Here is a 27,989-nt window from a genome sequence, read left to right on the forward strand (position 1 = left end):
TGAGCATTAATAATGATAGTCGACATGAGACTTCAACTCCAGTCAATGATCTGCAGCTGTGCAATGACTTTGAAGAAAATTGACAGGCGCAGGCAGCAAGCTAGACTTTGTCATTTTACATTCTTGAAGCAACAGACAATGACTTTAACTCAATACCTCTACAGCTTAAGCTAACTTTGGAAAACATTAGGTTTTGACCAACTTTCAAAGTTCAGAGAAAAAAAAATGAAATCAGGATATGCCATGGAACCTAAAAGGCGTTCAAGTGTAACTCTTCTTGGAACAGGACCAATGCGGTGGCCATACCCTTGACATTTAATGAAGAACTAAGACAAATCAAAATTACAAACTCATTTTCCAAGAAGGTGGTTCTAGTCAAGAATCTATGACCCTCAATCTCTCTCACTCATTAAAAACTCATTCATAATCATATGTGACAATGAGCCAAGGTCACTGGCTAGCAAAATCATACCTTTATATTCAGTATTTGTCAATGAACATATCAAGATATGTGTATATCAGTGGAGCTGTGCTGAAATAGTAAAGAAGTACAAACAAAAATAAGTGATTTATTGCTGTCCACATAACAGTCTAGTGACTGGTGACTGTCTCTACAGCCACAACACTCCAAGGGGTGTTGCATTTGTCATTCTGATGGCATCATATCTCAACAGTAAAAGACAACAAGAGTTGGCACTATATGAGCTATGAGACAATTGTTCAATCACACCCATTGGTCAGATGGAAGTAGGACATTGGTTGCTATTATTGTTGTGAGGCATTGAGCAGGGCTGACTGATGTCTGATGGCCAGGGCGATGTGACCCCATCTCTCTGTTAGAGCTCATGGGATGTCAGTCTGACTGATGCAAAGACTTGAAATCACAAATAGGGTTATATGCGAGACTTGTGAGGGAGGAGGAGGAGGATCTCTCTTTCAGTGAGATGATGAAGGAAAGACAAAGGTGATAACCTGACAGCAGATCAAACAGAGCCAACAAACAGAGCCACGCAGGAGGGAGATGAAAAATAAACAAACATCAGCCTAGCTGTCTGCTTCCAAGAGAACACACTAAACAATGATTTTATTGGCAAAGGACTGTCAACGCAAGCTATTGAGCCACTCCTTTTATTGTTTTAACCGCCTATCTCTATCATTATATGTGATATGTGGTATCATTATTATCATAAACTGTTTATTACAATGAGGCCCTGGTATTTGTATCAACCTTCCTTATACAGCCAAGAGTAGAGAAATCCATAATACTACTTGGTACACTTGGCTGTCCCCATAGAATAACCCTTTTTGGTTCCAGGTAGAACCCTTTTTGGTTTCATGTAGAATTATCTGTGGAAAGGGTTTTACATGGAACCCAAAGGAGTTCTACCTGGAACCAAAAAGGGTTCAGGCTCAGGTGGAACTGTTTTTGGTTCCAGGTAGAACCCTTTTTGGTTCCAGGTAGAACTCTTTTGTATTTCATGGAGAATTCTCTGTGGAAAGGGTTTTGCATGGAATCCAAAATAGTTCTACCTGGAACCAAAAACAGTTTCACCAGAGCCTGAATCCTTTTTGGTTCCAGGTAGAACTCTTTTTGGTTTTATGAAGAATTTTCTGGGAAAGGATTTTACATGGAACCCAAAAGACTTCTACCCAGACCCAAAAGGGCTCTACCTGTGTAACAGTTTGCTTCCATCCCTCTCCTCACCACTACCTGGGCTCGAACCAGCAATCCTCTGCATACATCAACAACTGACACCATTAAAGCATTGTTACCTATCACTCCACAAAATCCACAGCCCTTGGAGAGCAAGGGAAACAACTACTTAAGGCCTCAGAGCGAGTGACGTCACCAATTGAAACACTATTAGCGCGCACCCCACTAACTAGCCAGCCATTTCACACAGGTTACACCTAGAACCAAAAAGGGTTCTTCAAAGGGTTCTCCTATGGGGACAGTCAAAGAACCGTTTTAGGTTGTAGATAGTACCTTTCTATCTAAGAGTGTACGGAAAAAGATAACCTTGGCAATGGCGTGTTAATCTCTATCGTACATAGGATGTGAAGACTGAACAATAGCTATCAAAACAACTTACTTATTGATTTGACTGTTATAGAATTCATGAATCATAGTTTTCCTTTGATGTGCTTTCTGGGAAGCATAACAGTTTGCTATAAAAGCACTCACTGTAATTGTAACGTGTGATTTGTCTTGATCCTGCTGTTGTGTCCCAGAGCAGTAAGGTCAGTCTGACCCTGGCCGCAGAATAGTTGGCACTCTGCCTATAGTTAGGGACACTCAGACACATTTATTTTCAGTCCTAAGTACACAAAAGAGGTTCCGATATGCCTTTGATCAATTGCAAACATTTAACAGAAGGTTAACACATGAATGCAAGTGCTCAAAGTATTCATCACAACTAAAGTAATGGGAGTCTCGACTACTTCGTTTGCATGCTATGACTATGACTATTACCATTCTCCTGTCAAAGGGAACTGAGTTGTGGTGTCTAATTACTTCACTATATTGTAATTCAGACCCCATGCATGTTTTATAGTGGATGCTGTAGAGGTATTTGATGCTCGATCCCACAAGCCAAATCCTTCGGACTTTGTCTCAGCTCACTAAATATAAATGGCCTATGGCCACTCAGTTGCTCATTGTTTCACAGTAAACATACAATTGTGTTACTGTCTAAGTAACCTGGATTATGCATTCAACAGGGGAATATAGCAACCAGTTCCTTGAAACACATGCTCCACTTTGCAGTTAGTCGTTTTCAAACCCGTTGAGTCTTGTTAAAATTAAGTAACTGCAATATTTAAAACCTATTTTGCACTAGAAGGCTTATTTGCCAACAAATGTGGATTTAAATTGGCACAAGTTGAGGGAAAACAACCTATGCACATTTGCATGGATTGTGTACAGGTTTAGTATAGCGTTTTGATTTAATTTGTATACCTCATTTGAGCACAGTATTGTTGAAGTTTGGTGTGCTGAAATCTGATATGAACGTATGCTTCTACACCTTCTACACCGTACTTCTACACCTGCATTGCTTGCTGTTTGGGGTTTTAGGCTGGGTTTCTGTACAGCACGTTGAGATATCAGCTGATGTAAGAAGGACTTTATAAATACATTTGATTTGATTTGATGTATGCATAATTGCCTCGCCTGGTTCACCAACTACTTCTCAGATAGAGTTCAGTGTGTCAAATCAGAGGGCATGTTGTCCGGACCTCTGGCAGTCTCTATGGGGGTGCCACAGGGTTCAATTCTCAGGACGACTCTTTTCTCTGTGTATATCGATGATGTCGCTCTTGCTGCTGGAGATTCTCTGATCCACCTCTACGCAGACGACACCATTCTGTATACTTCTGGCCCTTCATTGGACACTGTGCTAACAAACCTCCAAACGAGCTTCAACGCCATACAACACTCCTTCCGTGGCCTCCAACTGCTTTGAAATGCTAGGAAAACTAAATGCATGCTCTTCAACCGAATGCTGCCCGCACCCTCCTGTCTGACTAGCATCACTACTCTGAACGGTTCTGACCTAGAATATGTGGACAACTACAAATACCTAGGTGTCTGGTCAGACTGTAAACTCTCCTTCCAGACTCACATCAAGCATCTCCAATCCAAAATTACATCTAGAATCGGCTTCCTATTTCACAACAAAGCCTCATTCACTCATGCTGCCAAACATACCCTCGTAAAACTGACTATCCTACCCGTCCTTGACTTCATCATTTCGTCATTTACAAAATAACCTCCAACACTCCACTCAGCAAACTGGATGTACAGTCATGGCCAAAAGTTTTGAGAATGGCACAAATATAAATTTTCACAAAGTCTGCTGCCTGTTTGTATGATGGCAATTTGCATATATTCCAGAATGTTATGAAGAGTGATCAGATGAATTGCAATTAATTGCAAAGCCCCTCTTTGCCATGTAAATGAACTGAATACCAAAAAACATTTCCACTGCATTTCAGCCCTGCCACAAAAGGACCAGTTGATATCATGTCAGTGATTCTCTTATTAACACAGGTGTGAGTGTTGACGAGGACAAGGCTGGAGATCACTCTGTCATGCTGATTGAGTTTGAATAACAGACTGGAAGCTTCAAAAGGAGGGTGGTGCTTGGAATCATTGTTCTTCCTCTGTCAACCATGGTTACCTGCAAGGAAACACGTGCCGTCATCATTGCATTGCACAAAAAGGGCTTCACAGGCAAGGATATTGCTGCCAGTAAGATTGCACCTAAGTCAACCATTTATTGGACCATCAAGAACTTCAAGGAGAGTGGTTCAATTGTTGTGAAGAAGGCTTCAGGGCTTCCAAGAAAGTCCAGCAAGCGTCAGGACTGTCTCCTAAAGTTTATTCAGCTGCGGGATCGGGGCACCACCAGTACAGAGCTTGCTCAGGAATGGCAGCAGGCAGGTGTGAGTGCATCTGCATGCACAGTGAGGAAGACTTTTGGAGGATAGCCTGGTGACAAGAAGGGCAGCAAAGAAGCCACTGATATTCTGCAAAAGGTACAGGGATTGGGCTGCTGAGGACTGGGGTAAAGTCATTTTCTCTGATGAATCCCCTTTCCGATTGTTTGGGGAATCCGGAAAAAAGCTTGTCCGGAGAAAACAAGGTGAGCGCTATCATCAGTCCTGTGTCATGCCAACAGTAAAGCATCCTGAGCCCATTCATGTGTGGAGTTGCTTCTCAGCCAAGGAAGTGGGCTCACTCACAATTTTGCCTATGAACACAGCCATGAATAAAGAATGGCACCAACACATCCTCCGAGAGCAACTTCTCCCAACAATCCAGGAACAGTTTGGTGACGAACAATGCCTTTTCCAGCATGATGGAGTACCTTGCCATAAGGCAAAAGTGATAACTAAGTGGATCAGGGAACAAAACATCAACATTTTGGGTCCATGGCCAGGAAACTCCCCAGACCTTAATCCCATTGAGAACTTGTGGTCAATCCTCAAGAGGCGGGTGGACAAACAAAAACCCACAAATTCTGACAAACTCCAAGCATTGATTATGCAAGGATGGGCTGCCATCAGTCAGGATGTGGCCCAGAAGTTAATTGACAGCATGCCAGGGTGGATTGCAGAGGTCTTGAAAAAGAAGGGTCAACACTGCAAATATTGACTCTTTGCATCAACTTGATGTAATATTCAATAAAAGCCTTTGACACTTATGAAATGCTTGTAATTATACTTCAGTATTCCATAGTAACATCTGACAAAAATATCTAAAGACACTGAAGCAGCAGACTTTGTGAAAATTAATATTTGTGTCATTCTCAAAACTTTTGTCCATGACTGTAGTCTATCACAGTGCCATCCGTTTTGTCACCAAAGCCCCATATACTACCCACCACTGCGACCTGTATGCTCTCATTGGCTGGCCCTCGCTACATATACGTCGCCACACCCACTGGCTCCAGGTCATCTATAAGTCTTTGCTAGGTAAAGCTCCGCCTTATCTCAGCTCACTGGTCACCATAGCAACACCCACCCATAGCACGCGTTCCAGCAGGTATATTGCACTGGTCATCCCCAAAGCCAACACTTCCTTTGGCCGCCTTTCCTTCCAGTTCTCTGCTGCCAATGACTGGAACGAATTTCAAAATCACTGAAGCTGGAGTCTTATATCTCCCTCTCTAACTTTAAGCATCAGCTGTCAGAGCAGCTTAGCGATCACTGTACCTGTACACAGCCAATCTGTAAATAGCACACCCAACTACCTCATCCACATATTATTACTTACCCTATTGCTCTTGTGCACCCCAGTATCTCTACTTGCACATCATCATCTGCACATCTATCACTCCAGTGTTAATGCTTATGTCACAACTTCTGCTGAAGTTGGTTCCTCTCCTTGTTCGGGCGGTGTTCGGCGGTCGACGTCACCGGTCTTCTAGCCATCGCCGATCCATTTTTCATTTTCCATTTGTTTTGTCTTGTTTTCCCACACACCTGGGTTTCATTCCCTCATTAAGTGTTGTGTATTTAACCCTCTGTTCCCCCCATGTCTTTGTGTGGTATTGTTTGTTGTAAGTGCTTGTGCACATGTTGACTGGTGCGCGTCGGGTTTTGTATCCATGTTGTTATTTTCTTGATGCCGTTGGTTTTGCTATTAAACTGCCCCGGCTATTACCTAGTTCTGCTCTCCTGCGTCTGACTTCCCTGCCACCAGTTACGCACCCCTTACAGCTAAATTGTAATTGTTTTGCTTCTATGGTCTATTTATTGCCTACCTCCCTACTCTTATACGTTTGCATACACTGTACATAGATTTTTCTATTTTGTTATTGACCGTACGTTTGTTTATGTGTAACTCTGTGTTGTTGTTTTTGTCGTACTGCTTTGCTTTATCTTGGCCAAGTTGCAGTTGTAAATGAGAACTTGTTCTCAACTGGCCTACCTGGGGAAATAAAGGTGAAATAAAGTAAAAATAAAAATGATTTGCTCACTTTGTACTAGCTGATTCTGGAAGGCCCTCAACCTTATTATCTGTTGTGTTTCCCTGTCCTGCCCAGGCTCAGCCTTTATTTGTGGATCTTCTTATGCACACATTTCTCAGTAGTGATGTACTGTATCTAGGTAAACTCCAGGTCAAGGATATTTCACACCTGATCTAAACAAACTTATCAAGCCCTTTACCATTTTGTTGAGGATTTTGTTTATTCCCTCCAAGATCTGGTATGGAAACTATTCCAAACCCCCTAGCTACTGCTAATAGGCTTGTAGCCTCTCATCATGTGCTAAAGTATTCTGTTTGAAGTGAAAAGGTACAGTTGGCATCAAATATGCAAAACTTCACTCTATCTGCTGTTTGATGAAAATACACACTCAGAGATTTAAAGCTCTCCAAATTCAGCTGAGCAATAAAAATATCAGCTAACTAGCTGCAATAAGATGTGAACTTAAAGCCACCTAACTCTAAGTCTGAGCATTATTAACAGTTATCTGTGGGTAGTTTGAAAGGTCAGGACAACTATGTTGTGTGGTGGGGAAATCTGAACGTCCCATTATCAGTGCATTAGTACATCAGACTAGTCTCAATCCTCCTATCTGAGTTTTGTTCCTTCATTTCTCCACAGAGATCCGTGAGGCCTTCAAGGTGTTTGACCGAGATGGAAACGGATACATCTCAAAGCAGGAGTTGGGGGTGGCTATGCGGTCGCTGGGATACATGCCCAATGAGGTGGAGCTGGAGATTATTATCCAAAGGCTGGATATGGATGGTGAATCACAAACACACACAATTTCAAATGCTGTTCACTGAGATCATTCAAGATAAGGCCTTTGCTCCATTACATGTGTAAAACTGTCTGGCTGACCGACATATTGACTAAATATCCACACTCCTATCCCTGCAGGTGATGGCCAGGTTGACTTCGAGGAATTTGTTGCACTGCTTGGACCTAAACTTATTGCTGCTGGGATGCCTGATAAGTTCCATGGGGCGGACTTTGACTCTGTATTTTGGAAGGTAAGGCATCTGCTATCAGCCCACTCATCTATCTCTTTCTCCTCTTCCTTTATCAGAGCTAATTATGGCTTAATATTTCCTCATTGGAGTGAGATGATTTTCCTGAGGGCTTTCAAAGCTTTTGTGATTATAAACCACAGTCAGTCTAATTAAAATTACCATAAAAACATGATAGGAGCTAAATAATCATTAAAGAGAGGGCAATGCCACTGTGGTTATGACATCACGTATTATATTCCTAATTGCCGTTGCAAGCGTTCCCCAGAGATTCAAATTTCTATTCAGTTTATTCATGAGAGAGATTCTATTCCAGAGCCATGTTCAGACAATTAAAACAAACAGTTTATTAGTTGCTTTATCATTTAAATTCTTCATCACTGTGATGAATGGTTCATTACATTGGATGTCGTAATAGTCAGGAGGCTGTTCATGATTTTAAACGTTATAGCAGTACAAAGAATTCACATCTAAAACAGCTCCAGGCTAATCAAAATTGATGTTTTTCTAAATCAAATATGTGAAATTTGATATAACATAATCTATTATTTGAAATGTATTCACCACAACTGTGTCGGTGATGGGATGGGATAGAAACCTTTGCACCACCTCTAATTGTCTTACATAGAAATGCTCCTCTGTGTAACCTTGCTCAAACATTGATATGCAGACAGAGACCTGTGCTCAAGCGTTTGTGTCTGGTACTGTCCCCCAGTGTGACATGTCGAAGCTGACAGTGGATGAGCTGAAGAGGCTACTGTATGACACCTTCTGTGACCACCTCACCATGAAAGACATTGAGAACATCATCATGACCGAAGAGAGCCACCTGGACAGTCAAGAGTGCCAAGTGGACATTGACAGTAAGAGTTTTCAACCACTATCAATAAGTGTGACCGGTGTAGGTTGTCCCGTCGTTGTGTTTTGATCGGCTTACAGTTGACCAAATGATCAGTATTAGTGTTGATCTTTTAGTCTCTGATAATGACAGGACAAACTTCCATAAACAAATGCTGTGCTGCTCTTACATTTGAAGTCAGAAGTTTACATACACCTTAGCCAAATACATTTAAACTCAGTTTTTCATAATTCCTGACATTTAAATTCCCTGTCTATGGTCAGTTAGGATCACCACTTTATTTTAAGAATGTGATATATCAGAATAATAGCAGAGAGAATGATTTATTTCAGCTTTTATTTCTTTCATCACATTCCCAGTGGGTCAGAAGTTTACATACACTCAATTAGTATTTGGTAGCATTGCCTTTACATTGTTTAACTTGGGTCAAACATTTCAGGTAGCCTTCCACACCTTCCCACAATAAGTTGGGTGAATTTTTGCCCATTCCTCCTGACAGAGCTGGTGTAACTGAGTCAGGTTTGTAGGCCTCCTTGCTCGCACATGCTTTTTCAGTTCTGCCCACACATTTTCTATAGGATTGAGGTCAGGGCTTTGTGATGGCCACTCCAATACCTTGACTTTGTTGTCCTTAAGCCATTATGTCACAACTTTGGAAGTATGCTTGGGGTCATTGTCCATTTGGAAGATCCATTTGCGACCAAGCTGTAACTTCCTGTCACGTTCCTGACCATATTTCCTTTGTTTAGTCTTTGTTTAGTTGGTCAGGACGTGAGCTGGGTGGGTATTCTATGTTTTGTGTTTCTATTTTGGGTTTGTTGTTTGGCGTAATATGGTTCTCAATCAGAGGCAGGTGTTTGTCATTGTCTCTGATTGGGAACCATATTAAGGTAGCCTGTTTTCACTGTTTGTTTGTGGGTGATTGTTCCTGTTCGTGTGTTCATGTATTTTGTGTTCCCATGTTCAGGACTGTAGCTTCGTCGGTTTTCGTCTGTTTATTGTTTTTGTTCGTGTTGAAAAAGTGTTCCAATAAATATGGAAACGTACCACGCTGCGCTTTGGTCCTCCTCTCTTTTCACCGACGAGAGTCGTTACACTTCCTGACTGATGTCTTGAGATGTGGCTTCAATATATCCACATAATTTTCCCTCCTCATGATGCCATCTGTTTTGTGAAGTGCACCAGACCCTCCTGCAGCAAAGCACCCCCACAACATGATGCTGCCACGCCCGTGCTTCACGGTTGAGATGGTGTTCTTTGGCTTGCAAGCCTCCCCCGATTTCCTCCAAAAATAACGATGGTCATTATGGCCAAACATTTATATTTTTGTTTCAGCAGACCAGAGGACATTTCTCCAAAAAGTACCATCTTTGTCCCCATGTGCAGTTGAAAACCGTAGTCTGGCTCTTTTATGGCAGTTTTGGAGAAGTGGCTTCTTCAATATAGGACTTGTTTTACTGTGGATATGGATACTTTTGTACCTGTTTCCTCCAGCATCTTCACAAGGTCCTTAGCTTTGTTCTGGGATTGATTTGCACTTTTCACACCAAAGTACGTTAATCTTGAGGAGACAGAATGCGTCTCCTTCCTGAGCAGTATGACGGCTGTGTGGTCCCATGGTGTTTATACATGCGTACTATTGTTTGTACAGATGAAAGTGGTACCTTCAGGCGTTTGGAAATTGCTCCCAAGGATGAACCAGAGTTGTGGAGGTCTACAATTGTTTTTCTGAGGTCTTGGCTTATTCTTTTCATTCTTATTCATTCTTTTGATTTTCCCATAATGTCAAGAAAATAGGCACTGAGTTTGAAGGTAGGCCTTGAAATAAATTCACAGGTACAATTCCAATTGGCTCAAATGATGTTAATTAGCCCATCAGAAGCTTCCAAAGCCATGACATCATTTTCTGGAATTTTCCAAGCTGTTTAAAGGCACAGTCAACTTAGTGTATGTAAACCTCCAACCCACTGGAATTGTGATACAGTGAATTATAAGTGAAATAATCTGTCTTTAAACAATTGTTGGAAAAAATACTTGTGTCATGCACAAGGTAGATGTCCTAACTGACTTGCCAAAACTATAGTTTGTTAACAAGAAATTTGTGGAGTGGTTGAAAAAGGAGTTTTAATGACTCAAACCTAAGTGTATGTAAACTTCTGACTTCAACTGTATGTATATATATACAGTGGGGAGAACAAGTATTTGATACACTGCCGATTTTGCAGGTTTTCCTACTTACAAAGCATGTAGAGGTCTGTAATTTTTTGTTATCATAGGTACACTTCAACTGTGAGAGACGGAATCTAAAACAAAAATCCAGAAATCACATTGTATGATTTTTAAGTAATTAATTAGCATTTTATTATATGACACCTGTCAGGAAGTTAAAGCTTGGTCGCAAATGGGTCTTCCGAAAGGACAATGACCCCAAGCATACTTCCAAAGTTGTGACATAATGGCTTAAGGACAACAAAGTCAAGGTATTGGAGTGGCCATCACAAAGTTCTGACCTCAATCCTATATAAAATGTGTCGGCAGAACTGAAAAAGCGTGTGCGAGAAAGGAGGCCTACAAACCTGACTCAGTTACACCAGCTCTGTCAGGAGGAATGGGCAAAAATTCACCCAATTTATTGTGGGAAGCTTGTGGAAGGCTACCCGAAACATTTGACCCAAGTTAAACAATGTAAAGGCAATGCTACCAAATACTAATTGAGTGTATGTAAACTTCTGATCCACTGAGAATGTGATGAAAGAAATAAAAGCTGAAATGAATCATTCTCTCTACTATTATTCTGAGATTTCACATTCTTTAAATGTATTTGGCTAAGGTGTATGTAAACTTCTGACTTCAACTGTACATATCTGTCTCTGTCGTTTTCTTGCTGTGACGTTCTCTCTATCTATATATACAGTATATTAACTCTCTCTGACTTTCTCTCTATCTTCACAGCCAGCCCAACACAACAGAAGCACACATGTGTGCGGAAGAGCCTAATTTGTGCCTTCGCCTTTGCATTTATCATCAGCGTAATGCTTATTGCAGCTAACCAGATGCTTCGTAGAGGTATGAAGTAGAAAGCCCCGTCCTCCACTACCAGAAGGGTTGTTTCCTTTGTTATCCTTTCACACTCAACCCAGTGACTAAGCATAGACAAATTGAACTGATAGAAAGGAACCAAAATAACATGATTTTTTTTTCAGAGACATATATTTAATGACCATTCTGTTCTGAGATCCATTTAGAGCCAAAACACAGACTGATACCAAAACTGTCAACTGGACAAATGGATATAGGCCAGGAACCTGAGGAACAAAATGTCTTGTTTACCCTTCACCATTAGTTTCAGATGTTCTGAAGGTTACCACCAAACACACTGTATCACACACACAAAGAAAGAACACATACTAAGCAATTATACAATCTCTTTGATTCAACTCACCATAATGTTGCCCTATACCATTTACAAGGTCATTTATTAGCCTTTTATTTCCTATGAGATAAATGAGTAAAGGTGTAGTGTCTGTGCTCTATTGGTAACCATGTTGTCTGAAACATATCGACATTACTAATGTATAACATTTTTTTTTATTTTATTTTTTATTTATTTAACCTTTATTTAACCAGGTAGGCAAATTGAGAACACGTTCTCATTTACAATTGCGACCTGGCCAAGATAAAGCAAAGCAGTTCGACACATACAACAACACATAGTTACACATGGAGTAAAAACAAACATATAGTCAATAATACAGTGAAAAAAATAAGTCTACAGTATATACAACATGTGGCAACACATGTACAACATGTGGCACTACAGCCTGCCCTTGCAAAGCACGTAGCCAACGGCATTTATTCTACATACATTTTTATTCAACAGCACATAAAGAACATGCACAGTACATACACAACATAACTCTACAGTACCAACGGCAGTTTCTAAAGAAAGTACTCTACCTATTGTAGAGAATGCATTTAGAGATGTGGAGATATCATTTGTGGAATTTCGTAGACACCGATAATAATAGTTGTCATCAGCAAACCTGAGATGCATCTGCCAATCTCTATCTCTAGAGTCACTGTTCCGATTGCTGGCTCACCCCAATTCTACTTCTAAACACACAGCACATGTACATGTAAATAATACCAAGTAATATGATTTGTGTACTTCCTCTGTGGTGTTTACCTTCAAAGTCAGATGTATTTATTAAAATGATTATGCAAATGATAGTTATTATTGCAAAAAAGTACATCGTACATGAACGTTTTCTGTAAATATTTCTATTCTGTGAATGTGGAGACAGTTTGAAAGGACATTTAAATGTATGTTTTGTTTGGCTTTTGACATGGTCCACCAAAACAACATTAAGCTATTATTTAGATTTTTACATGGTTCTATTTTCTTAATGTAAGAAGAGATGCTTTTTATCAAAGATCAAGATATCAAGAATGCAAACATATACTCTTTTTTTTAAATCAGGGTTCCAATGTATGATTCCCAGGTTTACAGAAACTGGAATATCATTCTAACACAATTAGTAATCTGTTAATGGCCATGTACTTAACATTTTGCTCTTTTGTCATATTGCTTTTTTAGAAATCTATGTTTTCTCTTTATCATATATGAAGAATTTAACTATCATTTTAATGAAATGCTATATATATTCTCTTGCTCTTTTTATCACAAGCTGAATCAAGTCTGTATCATACCAGAAAATAGTATATCAAATAGTGAAAAAGAACAGGGCTTGCAATAGTCTACCTTGATGAGGGTGACTAAATGTTGCTCGGTTATCTGTTCATATATGAGAAATAACTGTTTGACATTATATGCATTTGCGCAAATGTGAAATAGCCAATGTAATAGACAATACATACAAAAATAGTAAAGCAATGATATTGTATATGACCAATGTTACATTGCATTAATGAGGAGAATATGTTAATGTACAGTTTGTTGAGAGTGATCTGATGTTTTTTCATATCCGTCAATGTGTTGTCATATGAAGCAGTTTTGTTCTTTACATGTGACTGTGATCAAAGTCAAACATAGTGCAGCTCTGATACTTTGTGCCAAACGCGGGGGGAAATGCACATATCAATAATTTCAGAATAACATGTTTTAGGGATGAAATATTCTTGATTGAAACATAACTTGCAAACAAATGTATTTCTTATCAGAAATAAATGTCTTACAAATAAAAACTAACGCAATATACTGTATACTGTATGGACATGGTGTATAGAAATGACCTCTCATGTGAACCTTCAAGTGTCCTCGCACTGTCTGTTGTTGCCTTTGGTTAAACATTCTATGGCATTCTTTCAGCATCAGTAATCTCATCCTATGCACTGTAATTGCACATATGTACCCGTCACCATATCAAATATACATTTATTAACATGATGTCTGGATGCATGTTGTCCAATAAACAAACACAAACGTAATAGCCTTGTCAAATGTTGTTTTTATACCTATCGTACGGATACAGTAACTTTTAAGGGAACAGACATGAGTATTGTAATGTTTTAAGCTCTAGTGTGTACAAGTCTCCCTCGCCGCGCAAGTGTTCACACGCCACATCTATTTCTATGGGCACAAGCACTGTTTATGACACAAACTGTTCACACCCCTCTTGTTGGTGGAGAGAATTTTGCAGGTTCAAAGCTTATTTCCTGAAATTCTACACATTTTGTCATGGGGTGCAAAGAAAACTTTGCAGTTTTAAAGCAGATTTGCTTGCAATTCTATACATTTTGCCATGTCTAATATGTTTTCATGTGTTATTTGAGTGACAAAAAATTACAACTATATGTATGGGCTAAAAAACAAAATAAAAAAACGTTAGCTGACATGGGCTAGTTGATCTGGACATTTCTGACAAGTTATAAATAGCTCTCTAAGGTATGCAATGACTAACATGACAAGAGGAACTGATGATGCACTACCCAATTTTGAAATTGCACCTTATACATTCTGCTATTACAACTTTCAAGAGTACGTTTAAAGCCGGACTGAGTTCCTGAACAATATATATATATATAATAATAATATAATATAATAATATATATATATATATATATATATATATATATATATATATATATATATATATATATATATATATATATATATATGTATATATATATATATGTATATATATATATGTATATATATATATATATATATATATATATATATATATATATATATATATATATATATATATATATATATATATTATTGTAATTTCGACCCCTTGCACCACCCCTAGCGGGCGCGCCCCACAGTTTGGGTGCCATGTGTTATGTTGTGAGCCAATAGGTGATATACACATTCATATAAGATGGTCTCAAAATCTACTCAGGGAAGTTACTAGAATGTGACAGAAATTAGGAAATTATACAGAATTGTGTAGCTGCTTTCTAATGAGGTTTGAATATGAATCTTCCAGCTGCTTTCTTTGACAACACCATTGGTGTTGTGGCTGTATCTATACGGTTTAATCCCAACAGGACAGATGGTGGCCCTCCCTTCAGACAGACGTAAGGAGCTCTGGGTCCCTGGGACTCAAATCCCAGCATGTGTAGACAGGACAACTTCTTATACTGAACAGTGGCAGACATCATTAAGAGATAGCCCTGGGTGATATGGACAAAATCCATATCACAATAAATTGCCTGAATTGATGCAATAACGATAAATAGTACGATACGTTTATAACAATGTGCACCACCATTTAAAAAAAGATCCTTTAAACTACTACTACTAGTTTGATGGTTATATGGGTCCCATTAACAATCACCCATAGTAGCAAACTTATTTAATTTCAAACTTCACATTTCTCTAGTATAGGCTACTTGTTGTAATAAACTACATCAGCAAAATGCCTGCGATAAGTGATCGGTATGGTCGGTGTCGATAGTTTTCAGTTTATCACCCCCCTTCTGTTACGAAACATCCCAATGTTCAGTAAACCATACAGTGATGGAAAAGGAGACAGACTGGGTAGGAGACAGACTGGAAATTGGAACGTCAATGTTCTTGGTCCATTTCACTTTCTTTTCAGCCTACTATATTAAATCACATGGGAAGTCATACCAGAGAGGAAAGTGAATTGAAAGTTCTGTTTTAGGTGACTATAATTATGAATAAATTATTCATATGGCAAAGTTCCAGGAAACCTGTATGAAATTCCCACCCACAGCCTCTAGGGTCTGAACTACAGAATGGAACTTCTTTCTGCCCTGTTTCCTAACATGATGCAAATGATAAAGACAGTGAATACTCAAGTGTGATTGATAAAGTGACATTATCTGAGGCTAAATCAGCAGTAAAACATATGGCTATGCAGTTGTATGAAAATATATTTTCAAGGGATGGATGGGTGGTATATTAACCTGACAGCCAACCTAGCATTAGTATTATATCACCATGAATGTAAAATCAATATTAATAGTGTCAAATCAATACGCCACAGTAAAGGCAAGGTTCTTTTGGAAACAGATGAAGCATAGTTGACAATAATAAGTTACTGTCCCACTGCAAATGAAATCTGTCATTTGATCACGCGGCTTAATTTTCTATGAAACCAAGCAACTAAGCTAAACATATTCAAATTCCTACACAGTATTCTTCACAGATACTTTGTTTATTGTTATTTCACCAGTTACTGCCCAAAGGGTTCCTAAATCTCTGGTTGTTTACGTGTCAGAATCCTACTTGATGATATCGTGTCTTGACAAGCTGATGACCCGAGAGGCTCTAACATGGAGGCTCTCACTGAATTCTGAGTTTAGTTCCAAACAAGGCATGCCTTCTCTTTACCCCTCTGACAGTGACAGGGCTATGACTCACACACAGGGAAGCACTCCCTTTCTCCCTCGAGGTCCTCCATCTCACAACACGAGTCTGGCAGACTGTCTATAACATTCCCCTAAGGGGACTTTGGCAGACACTAGTTGCTGGCTTTAGCTGGCTTAAGATCTCTCAAAGGACTCTAATGGCGCTGAGGGAGAGCTCCAGAAGTGATGAGACAGAAGGGGATGGATGTGACTGGCAGTACAATTCAGACTTTTAGACATACTTTGGATCATATTGATGACTGTATATTTGGTCCCCTGGGAGAAGAACAGAAATGAATTGTTTACTTGATCATAAGAACTTATTTTTTTGAATGCTGGTAAATAGCCAAAGAATACAATAAACTGAAATGATGATGTAATGGATCTAAAAGAGGATATGGTGCCCATACACCACAGTGCTGTTTATAACGGCTTTCTTTCAGCAGTGCAGATATGCAGAAACTAATTAAAATTGAATGATGGTAATCTATGCCTTTATTCCTTTTCCATCTTTTTTCTTTTGCATATCCGGTTTCCTAACTCCTTATCGCCCTTCATAGACTGTAACACATACCATCTTAGCAAAGAGAAGAGTCAAAATAAATTATATTCTAGGGGACTACAAAATCGAATAATATCGACATCCCTTTGAAAACATCTAGACAACTTTCCAGACAATGAAAAAAAGAAATCCCTGAGACACATTTTAAGTTTAGCATATTTTTGTGGATAGAGTAAGACTCAACACTTCTGTTTTAAAGATTCATAGAACATGTTATTCTCCTGAGATTTGCCAAGCCGTTTAAAGTATTTATATTTGTTCGAAGAGAAACAGAGGTCGTGCCGTTTAAGATGAGGGAGGATGATTTGTTTTTTTATGAGCACGGGCTTATTTCTATTACAGCATATTGGATGACTGTCATTCATATTCCATTCACCCAGCTCAATGTAACATCAATAGGTGTAGGCTACTATAAAATACTCAAAAATGTCCTGAGTTTGCTACAACCTAGCCTATTATTTAAAGTTTACAATGTAGGTGCACAGGTAAAGAGAATGTTGAGTAATCACGGTGACAGTGACACATTCAATACCGCCTTGCACACTCTTGCCTGCATCTATCTGATCTAGGGTGTAATCATTAGTCCAACAGTTGCAAATTTGAGTTTCTATTGGACACGTATGTTTATCTCCGTTTCATTCCGTTTGCTTCCGTTTAAGAAACGTTTTCAACAGAATCGACGGAATGAATACACCCCTGATCACACACAAACAGCTCACTTTCATAGCTGCCACATAGAAACAGCATGATCACTTTGCTCATTGTATATATAATTCCTTCTTGCAACTATATATGTGCTTTCCTCCTCTCTCCTTTTTCCTTCGCTTGTGGACTTCAGTGCACAACGTGTCAGCTGTCTGTGACCAGGCGGAAAAACCTTTCCAGGTCAAACCTTCATATTATGACCGGTAACCGCTACACACAGCCTACATCATTGTCACTTCATAGTCAACTAGAACGATTAGAACTTAGTAAACCCGCTACAATCATGCAGTACAGTGTAGAGTCAGAAAACAGTTAAGCAGTTACACCAATATATTAATAAAACCAAAAGCTTACCTTGACTTGGAAGAGTTCCAGTGTTGGATAGCTATAGCCAGCTAGCTAACATAGCATGCCTTTCTGTTTGAGCTGGGTGTTTGAGTAGGCTAAACTAGCTAGCTGCATAAGCAGTTTAGCCGTTACACCGGTGGCAATAAATTAATAAAACCAAAAGCTTGCCTTGACTTGGAAGTTCCAGTATTGAATAGCCTTAGCCAGCTAGCTAACAAATCATCCCTCTCTGTTTGAGGTGGGTGTTTGAGTAGGCTAAACTATTTAGCTGTATTTGCTAGCTAAGTAAATGTGAAAGTAAAAAAACACAACCAAATCTCTCTCTCTCTCTCGCTCTCTCTGTTGCGTTTCCTTAACTTAGGAAGAAATTAATGTTCAAAACTGTTCAACTATTGTCTTTCTCTCTCTTTGAGTCAACTACTCACCACATATTATGCAGTGCAGTGCCAGCTAGCTGTAACTTATGCTTTCAGTACTAGATTAATTATCTAATCCTTTGATTGGGTGGAGAACATGTCAGTTCATGCTGCAAGAGCTCTGATAGGTTAGAGGACATACTCAGGAAGTTGTCATAACTACTGTGTAAGTCTATGGGGGGTGAGAACTATGAGCCTCCTAGGTTTTGTATTGAAGTCAATGTACCCAGAGGAGGACAGAAGCTTGCTGTCCTCCGGCTAAACATGGTGCTACCCTACAGAGTGCTACTGAGGCTACTGTAGTCCTTCATTGCAAAACATTGTGTTTTAATCAATTATTTGGTTAAGTGAATCTGTATTTAGTATAGTTCTATCTAAAAAGGATATATTTTTTTTCTGTTTCACTATTTCAATTTTTATGAAATTCATTGAGGAGGATGGTCCTCCCATTCCTCCTCTGAGGAGCATCCACTGAAGAGAAAGATGAAATGGTTGGACGGTTTTTAAACAGGATCTACGTTTGGAATAGTGCCTGCAGGTACTGAATTACTGAGAGGCAAGAGAGCAACTGGGGGTAAGCCTGGGACTCGTTCCCCAAAAGGCGATGCAGAAGGTTGCTCGTCTCTTAATTAAACGTTTAGACTTTTGGTGCTTGTCTCGGGAAGGGGAGAATGTGCCCAGCCTCAATAATGATTAATTCATGCATCTCGGACTGCCTACCAATGATGGGTCCAATCAAGCAGCCACCTACACTATGAATATATGATAAATTATCCCACTACGTCTTCACCAACTATTATTGCGGCATAATACATTAATCAACCTTTATTTTCCATTAATTTTCAATCAACCTTTGGATTCCAAACTAAGCAGTGAAATGTTTATTAGATACTTATCACCCAAATATTAATTTCCAATAATTTTATGTTGTCGTTTTCTAGAACTGCATAATGATCTACATTCTTACCATGATAATTCCATGTGTTGACCCTAATTCCAAGCTATCTACTAGGGGGATATAAAAGATAAAAAAGATTACATTAATGATTAATGACCAATCTGTGAAATGAGGTTTGACCTGGCTGGCATGTGCTGCTCCTCAAACAACTGAATCAACATCAACATCTGTTCCTGGTGCATATGCTTTCAGCAGACAAGCTGAAGACTTGCTGCTAGGGAGCCCTTTCTCTTACAACTGTGTGTTACAAATCAAAAGTAAAACATGGTAGTGTTGATTTGGTGTTTACTCTGCATTTAACCGTAAGCCCATAACATTCAGATTCCATGCTTGAATGACTGGATTGTGAAAAACAAACCGACTCACAGTCACATCGAATGGACCTCTGCTACTGCCTGGTGCCTAGAGCACAAGTCAATAACGAAACATCTGTTGGGACTTCTGAAGATTAACAAAACAACACAAGCCGCTTTTAGTAACACCTAGGTCAAACGCAATCACTCTCGCAAGAACGTTCAACATCAAGCTGTTATAAAATAGCCTACTGCGATATTTCCAAGACACAGGCAACTTGTTTAATCATGGATTCAAGGAAGACAGCCTCTATGTACAACAGAGCTCCATTGGGACTCGGCTTGTAAGTCTCTCTTGCTGAGTTGAGAGAGAGCTTGTTGATGTGTCACATTTCAGCAGGGAATTGACTCATTATTCAGTACTGTAACTTCTCATTTGTGGAGGTTAAGGTCTTAAAGAACAGTTATGAGGGTAAAGGAGAGCAGTGCAGCTAAAGGGTACAGAGTGTACAGACAATTAAGCAATCAATGCAAGCTGCATATTAATGACATTGAAGTTACTAGTGATAGCTAAAAACTTTTGTACTTGGAATTGTGTTTGGGTACAATGACTGTACATGTTGGTGAATAGTTTGAGTACATGCAAAACTACAAGTGTGGATGCAAGTCATCCACAGTAAAATGTAATAACTTTTTGGTAATTACCAACTTAATTATGTTAAGTTATTGTATGCCTGGGAATCTCAGGGCCAGTGAAACATATCAAAGCTCTCGGTGGCAGTTACGCAGACACTAAGGCTTTGAGACAAGTCTTTAACTGTAGTCCTGTTCCAATATTGGCCTTGAAAGTTTTCATCACAGAGCCCAGAGATGCGAGACAGCCAGCACGGTCATAATATTCATCAGAATATTATTCACACTGCCGGCCAACCAACCAGGGCAGGATCCAACTGTCCTGTCATCTCCCTCAGGGAGCCTATCTGAAACAAATTGAAAATGTTCTTTTAGGGTGTAGCGGTTTCGGTTTCAATCTGTGTCACTGTCACAGGAAAGGCAGATGCTGCCAGCAAAGGGTCCCTGTCACAGGGTGATGGGACATCCTACCAAGATCTGGTCTGGACCGCAGCTGTGTGGCACATACGGACAGGCCTCCATTAACACACTGAAGTAATGTCCTGAATACCACTTGTCTAGTTGTTCTTGCAAGTGAAACAGGGGAAATAACAATACGTTCAGTTAAAACACCATTTTATTACCAGAAGATAGGAAATATAAAACCATTTTGTTACACAAGTGGCCAGCCATCCTTGGTACGTGGACAACATCATTGGCGAGGTAATCCCTCGTGGACAGACTACGTAAACATAAATGGTATCGTAGATCTGTCATGATACGAAAAGGTTTGATAACGAGCAGCATTGGTTCCGATGCTTTGGACGAATCACGATTTTCTCTTCTTTCGAAAAACATAAGGGGAGGGGACATTTGGCCAATAGACTTGCCTGTAACTCAGAGAGAGGGTGGAGCTCTTTGTTCCGGTTCCGATCCTCGTTCTCTTAATACGGACCCAGAACTTAATTGGAGGTAAAACAGTATGCCATCCATTATAAATAAATCATCCCAACATGGACAAACCACTTTCCCATCACATAGAAAATGTGGAGGGAAGCAAATCACAAAATACAAAAGTATTTTTTAAAATAAACTCAGCAAAAAAAGAAACGTCCCTTCTTCAGAACCCTGTCTTTCAAAAACAATTTGTAAAAATGCAAATAACTTCACAGATCTTCATTGTAAAGGGTTTAAACACTGTTACCCATGCTTGTTCAATGAACCATAAACAATTAATGAACATGCACTGGTGGAACGGTCTTTAAGACACAGTTATGAAAACATCGGACACTAAAGAGGCCTTTCTACTGACTCTGAAAAACACCAAAAGAAAGATGCCCAGGGTCTCTGCTCATCTGCGTGAACGTGCCTTAGGCATGCTGCGAGGCATAAGGACTGCAGATGTGGCCAGGGCAATAAATTGCAATGTCCGTACTGTGAGACGCCTAAGACAGAGCTACAGGGAGACAGGACAGACAGCTGATCGTCCTCACAGCGGCAAACCACGTGTAACAACGTCTGCACAGGATCGGTACATCCGAACATCACACCTGCGGGACAGGTACAGGATTGCAACAACTGCCCGAGTTACAACAGGAACGTACAATCCCTCCATCAGTGCTCAGACTGTCCGCAATAGGCTGAGAGAGGCTGGACTGAGGGCTTGTAGGCCTGTTGTAAGGCAGGTTCTCACCAGACATCACCGGCAACGACGTTGCCTATGGGCACAACCTCACCGTCGCTGGACCAGACAGGACTGGCAAAAAGTGCTCTTCACTGACAAGTCGTGGTTTTGTCTCACCAGTGGTGATGGTCGGATTCGCGTTTATCGTCAAAGGAATGAGCGTTACACCGAGGCCTGTACACTGGAGCGGGATCGATTTGGAGGTGGAGGGTCCGTCACGGTCTGGGGCGGTGTGTCACAGCATCATCGGACTGAGCTTGTTGTCATTGCAGGCAATCTCAACGCTGTGCGTTACAGGGAAGACATCCCCCTCCCTCATGTGCTACCCTTCGTGACGGCTCATTCTGACATGACCCTCCAGCATGACAATGCCACCAGCCATACTGCTCGTTCTGTGTGCGATTTCCTGCAAGACAGGAATGTCAGTGTTCTGCCATGGCCAGCTAAGAGCTCAGATATCAATCCCATTGCTCATGTCTGGGACCTGCTGGATTGGAGGGTGAGGGCTAGGGCCATTCCCCTCAGAAATGTCCGGGAACTTGCAGGTGCCTTGGTGGAAGAGTGGGGTAACATATCACGGCAAGAACTGGCAAATCTGGTGCAGTCAATGAGGAGATGCACTGCAGTAGTTAAGGCAGCTGGTGGCCACACCAGATACTGACTGTTACTTTTGATCCCCCCTTTGCTCAGGGACACAATATTCCCTTTCTGTTAGTCACATGTCTGTGGAACTTGTTCTGTTTATGTCTCAGTTGTTGAATCTTATGTTCATACAAATATTTACACGTTAAGTTTGCTGAAAATAAACGCAGTTGACAGTGAGAGGAAGTTTCTTTTTTTTACTGAGTTTATATCACGGTAGCCACTCCACTTCTGCTGCTTTCCTGAGGCAATCATTTAAAAAGCACTAAAACCTGACATTCTGTACATTTCCAACTCAGAATACATTTTCTTGAATACAAGGACCAACTCAACAAAATCTCTACATGCACACAACTCAATTTGAATGTAGTCTGATGGAAAAAAATCAATTAAAATGTGAAGATTACAAATTCACTCACTTCTATCAAGTAAAAGTTTGAGCCCTAATAGCAATTAATGATCCGTTCTTGCATCACCACTTTAAACTTTGAGCAAGAAATGATGAACCAGCTTTAAAGCTCCCATGCAGTCTTAATAATTTTTTATTCACTGTATGTCTAATAAATCACTGTGTGTTTATTTCATGAAAATATTTATTTCCCTGAGGCTCCTTTTGCCATTGAAATGCTCAGTCTGATCGTGTGGGCGTGTTGATACAAATTTAAATATATTAACATACACAACCCTGATTGGTGGATAGGATCGTCTAGACTCTGAGCCTACCTGCTTACCCCTTCAAAGCAGGATACATATACAAATAAAAGATGACTGGTCATTGGTCAGAATAATCAAATCAGTTACCAAAAAAATCCACCCCACCTGAACAGGTTGAAAATCCAGTTCTTTTTTTTCAAACAGCTCTTACACAAAAAGGGCATTATCATAATTTTAACAAATTTCAGTGTGAAACTGCCATTAACTGCACTGCCCCTTCAACCCCATTCAGTTCTGACTTTGACTTTCCATCCTCCAGGGGGAGGGGGCCGAAGGGAGGGAGGAAGGTCAGGAATGGTGAGGAAATGTTGCGGTATGTCATTCTCTGGTTGATTATCTTCATCCTCCTCATCTTCCTCTTTCAGAACACTGTAGAGAGTAAAATACTTTAAGAAAGTATATTTTCACACTAACTGTATCAAATCTGACTCCATGCAAGCGTGAATAACATATTTTAGCACTAACATGCACTGTATGTAAGTACTGACAGCCTTTGACCATTGATTCATACTGTACCTTCCACTGCTGAGGGCGGCTCTCTTCTTCTCTCTCCTGGTGAGCCACTCCTCTATGCTCCGCTCAGGGGACGCTCTGTGCTCCGGGTCCTCTCTGCTCCGTCTTTCATCTAGACATTAGACTACACCTCTTAATATGGATTTCATTAACACAATCACCATGGGAACTTTGAATTCTGAGTGAAATTAGTGAAGATGATTACTATTATAGATTTCATTGAACCACCTAAATTAACAGAGTGGCATTGTGTGTTCATAATTGAAATACCAGAGTAACTTGCCACCATAATGACGGAAAATTGTACTCCTTAAAAATGTTAGCATCATGCAAGGTTGCGACAACAACGACAGCATTGCTCATAAATTACCACTCAATATGAGGACCAAGTCCATGGCAGACAGTGCCATCTTGTGGAAACAACTCACCTTCAATCTGCATTCTTAAGTTCTCCATGTCCCTCTCTGACATGTGAGAGAACCTACAGTTGTTGCCAAACACACACTGGCCTGATGCAAAGGACAAAAAAAGAAGCATTACACACCGATTGTTGTAAGGGTCTTTCATTAAAATGTTCATTATATCTTTGTTATCTTTACCTGTCTGAAGAAATTTCCTGCAGGGTTTCTTCGTTTGTTCATCATACAGGATGGCTGCAGCATCTGTGATGAGAGAAGAGGTGTCATACTGTCTACAGCCTGTTACGACAAGTATCTGTCAGATGTTGCCAGAAGATACCAACCCTAACGGAAAACATACAGTAGCCACAACAGCCACTTTGGAATGGCAGTGTCAGCCAATTATCTCCTTTGTTGTTCAACGTGATGTGCCATTCAGTAATGGCTGCTGTGGCTACTGCTAGCTAGCATGAAGACGATAAGGGCAGTTTTCCAGGAAAACTGGCTGTAAGTATTTCAATCTTCTCGATGGAACAGTGTGGATAAAGGTAAACATTGAGTACAGTGGCATATCCCCAACTATGCATTGAGGTATGTTTTCGGACCACAGTGCAGCTCAGTGTAAACAAGCGTAAGGGTAGGATTGGTATCTTCTGGCAATGGTCATAACAACAATGGACTGCAATTTCATTCAGAAAAGGACTCGAACTGAAATGTATTTGATCACATCATTCTGAATTGAATCACAACCATCTCTTTATGCTGTTATTTTGTTTAATTACGTTCCATGTCTTCTAATTGGTTACTGTGTCAAACCTTTAAGCCCTGATCTGATGTCAAAACATGCTATTTTTAAATATGTCTACTGAAATGCCAAGTAAATAAAGCCTTTTTAAATCAAGAAGTGCCTACATTTGTTCTTTAAGAGTGCAAGAGTGAATTTGTTTTTCTACATTTAACATTTACAAAGTGGTGGCCACCATCCTCTTTCTTTTCTTCTGCTAGTCTATAGAGTGCCCTTTTTCAAAGAGCACCTTATACCAAGACTCCGTTATTTTCATTTTTTTTTAAAGGTCAATCAGCAGTTGCTAAATCCATGTTTAGAGTTACAAATTAATGATATGTACCCACTGATTCTTAAAAAATACAACTTATGCCTCATGAGCTTAGTTTAACTGTCATCAGAATGCAAAATATATGCTAGTTTTACTCCAAAGTTTGTAAACAAAGTAAATGTAAACAAACACTGTATAGCCTAAAAAACATGGTTAAAACAATAATTCTGATATTATCGATGGTCAGTCGATGTCCTTGCATCCAAAGCTCTGTCTACGAATTTGGGAGTGATTACATTTCTCCAGCCCCATCCCTCAGCTTTCTACCAAAACAGTGGCTTTGTTATTGTTTTAACTACTGATTGGCCCTTTAAGAGCACCATGCAGTTTTTTTCTGACACCAAACCATGTTGGACAAATGGTGCATTCAAGACAACTGGGAACTCGCACCCCAGAAAAATGTGTTTTCCCAGCCAGACAGTCATCCAAATGTAAGTCAGAAACTCAAGCATAAAAAAATATATATAATAATAATATTTAACCTTTATTTAACCAGGTAGGCAGTTGAGAACAAGTTCTCATTTACAACTGCGACCTGGCCAAGATAAAGTAAAGCAGTGCGACAAAAACAACAGTTACACAAACAAACGTACAGTCACTAACACAATAGAAAAATCTATGTACAGTGTGTGCAAATATAGAAGAGTAGGGAAGTAGGTAATAAATAGGCCATAGAGGCGAAATAATTACAATTTAGCATTAATACTGGAGTGATAGATGTGCAAGTAGAGATACTGGGGTGCAAAAGAGCAAGAGGGTAAGTAATAATATGTGGATGAGGTAGTTGGGTGTGCTATTTACAGATTGGTTGTGTACAGGTACAGTGATCGGTAAGCTGCTCTGACAGCTGATGCTTAAAGTTAGAGGGGGAGATATAAGACTCCAGCTTTAGAGATTTTTGCAATTCGTTCCAGTCATTGGCAGCAGAGAACTGTAAGGAAAGGCCGCCATCATCCTAGATTTCTGACTTCCCTGACCTGAAAATCACTAACGTAAAGATTTCTCCTAGTCTTTTGTCTGAAAGGCACCATGAAACTCTTGGGAAATGAAATGACTTACCCCTGAAATTGTCAAACCAAGCCTTTTTAGATCTGTGGTGTTGAACACCATACAGGTGTTTTTTCCTGTTGTGCATGTTGTCCTGAAAGGACCGGTCACAGTAGTCACAGTAATACCGCTTCCCCATGGTTGAGATGCTGGCCTTCACTTCAGTCAGCTGTAGGTACCCTCACATCTCTGAAACAAAACACACAATGATTTGCAACAATGACCACCACAATATAGGCCAAATCAAAGTGCTCAGACCTTGAGGTGCTTACCATAAATTCCACTTCAACTTACTGAGCCGGTGGGTAGGACAGTTGGTTCTTTAAACAGAGGGAATGAGTCAAAATATCTAAAGCTACTTATTATTAAACAACTTTCCAAACGTGGGTCTGTTGTAGACCCAAGTCCTCTGCTTATCTCATGTCAAAATACAAGTCCCCCACAAGTCATTCCCTTTTTGTCAACATATGGCGCACCTGCAGGACTTTTATTTTGACATGAGGTAAGTGGAGAAGAAATGGGTCTACAACAGAACCACGTTTGGAAACTCTTTAATAAATGTTATTTCTTCAGATATTTTGACTCAAATTCCCCCGTGTTAATGACCAACCGTCATGACCACCGGCACAGTACATTTGTGTAAGTAACGCTATATTTAACTTCTGAGGCGCATTCATTACGCCGAACCTGTTGCAAAACGTTTCTTAAACGGAAGCAAACGGAACGAAACGGGGAGGGACATACCTTACTTTTTTCAATACAAACTCTCGTGTTGCTCTGTTTGCTTCCGTTTGGTTCTTAAACAATAAACGGCTTCCGAAATGAACACGTCCCAGGCTTCCTACACTACGGACTGTTTTTGTGCAACTCAATGCCAATACAAAAAGGGACCAACGCTGTAGTGTAAACACACCAGCGTTGCTAATAGCAGCTACTACTGGGTATGCAGGCTTTTGCTCCAACCTTACTCTACACACCTGATTATATAGGCTACTAATCCCGCAACCCCCTGCTCATCAGGGATTTGATTAGTTGAAGCAGGGCTGGAGAGAGCCGACTCCAACCTTACTCTACACACCTGATTATATAGGCTACTAATCCCGCAACCCCCTGCTCATCAGGGATTTGATTAGTTGAAGCAGGGCTGGAGAGAGCCGACTGCAGACCCTCTCACTCCAGCTAGGAGGGGAGGGGAGGGGAGGGGAAAGAACAGAAGCTAACGCAACTTTTGTCTTTTAGTGTAAAGAAATAAGCAATACGAACCCTTTTATGTGAGAATTTAAAGACAATCCAAGGGACACTCAGTAAAAGTTTTCAGCCAACGTTACATTTTAGGAAATTGTTTAGCTCTAAACTGTTAAATTGTTATGATTTCGACAAAAGATTATTCGGAGCGAATTAATTTGTCAGCATTTTATGAGCAACACTAAAAATAAGTACATCCGGGTCACGGAATGGCGGACTATTTTCAAAATAAAAGTCCCCCGCGTAATAGTAGAAAAGTGTCATTAACCTGTAGTTATTCATGATGTATGTTTAAACATCAATAAGGATTCATATTTGTTCATATTTAAGTGACATTTGCATTGCATTTGTGTTTTAGAACATGCTCCAAGGTCAAATAAATGCCCCCAATGCGAATGCATGACATATTCGTTTATAGAGAAAAAAATATGATTTGTGCTGACATAAAAGTGAGGTGGGAGTACTCAGTAGGCAGGGTCTACAGAATCTTGATATGGTGTCATTTCATGGGGCTCTGAATAATATGGAG

The 27,989-nt window shown here is 40.0% G+C and overlaps 2 protein-coding genes across 4 annotated transcripts in view; one reads left to right on the top strand and one right to left on the bottom strand.

The window, feature by feature from the left end:
• LOC129818629 (calcium-binding protein 7-like) overlaps positions 1-13,811 on the top strand; it is a 31,589-nt gene extending 17,778 nt beyond the window's left edge. The window contains exons 2-5 of the mRNA XM_055874711.1: positions 7,116-7,259; positions 7,395-7,507; positions 8,220-8,367; positions 11,316-13,811. Of these exons, the coding sequence (XP_055730686.1) occupies positions 7,116-7,259; positions 7,395-7,507; positions 8,220-8,367; positions 11,316-11,440 (530 nt within the window). The 3' untranslated portion in view covers positions 11,441-13,811. The remainder of the gene's footprint in view (positions 1-7,115; positions 7,260-7,394; positions 7,508-8,219; positions 8,368-11,315) is intronic.
• Positions 13,812-20,721: 6,910 nt separating this feature from the next.
• Positions 20,722-27,657, bottom strand: zmat5 (zinc finger, matrin-type 5). 3 transcript variants are annotated; one of them, XM_055874712.1, is made up of 6 exons: positions 27,479-27,657; positions 26,228-26,404; positions 24,255-24,317; positions 24,084-24,164; positions 23,659-23,767; positions 20,722-23,511 (listed from the first exon to the last, which is right to left on the bottom strand). In XM_055874712.1, exons 2-6 carry the CDS (start codon positions 26,352-26,354, stop codon positions 23,361-23,363), a joined length of 531 nt encoding a protein of 176 aa, XP_055730687.1. In that variant the 5' UTR covers positions 26,355-26,404; positions 27,479-27,657; the 3' UTR covers positions 20,722-23,360. The 3 variants fall into 3 exon arrangements, with proteins under 3 accessions (XP_055730687.1, XP_055730689.1, XP_055730688.1); XM_055874714.1 differs by lacking the exon at positions 27,479-27,657 and adding an exon at positions 27,193-27,401; XM_055874713.1 differs by lacking the exon at positions 27,479-27,657 and adding an exon at positions 26,960-27,163.
• Between the last annotated feature and the right edge of the window lie 332 nt (positions 27,658-27,989).

The sequence above is a fragment of the Salvelinus fontinalis genome, chromosome 21 (genome assembly GCF_029448725.1).
Source record: "Salvelinus fontinalis isolate EN_2023a chromosome 21, ASM2944872v1, whole genome shotgun sequence".
NCBI lineage: Eukaryota > Metazoa > Chordata > Actinopteri > Salmoniformes > Salmonidae > Salvelinus > Salvelinus fontinalis.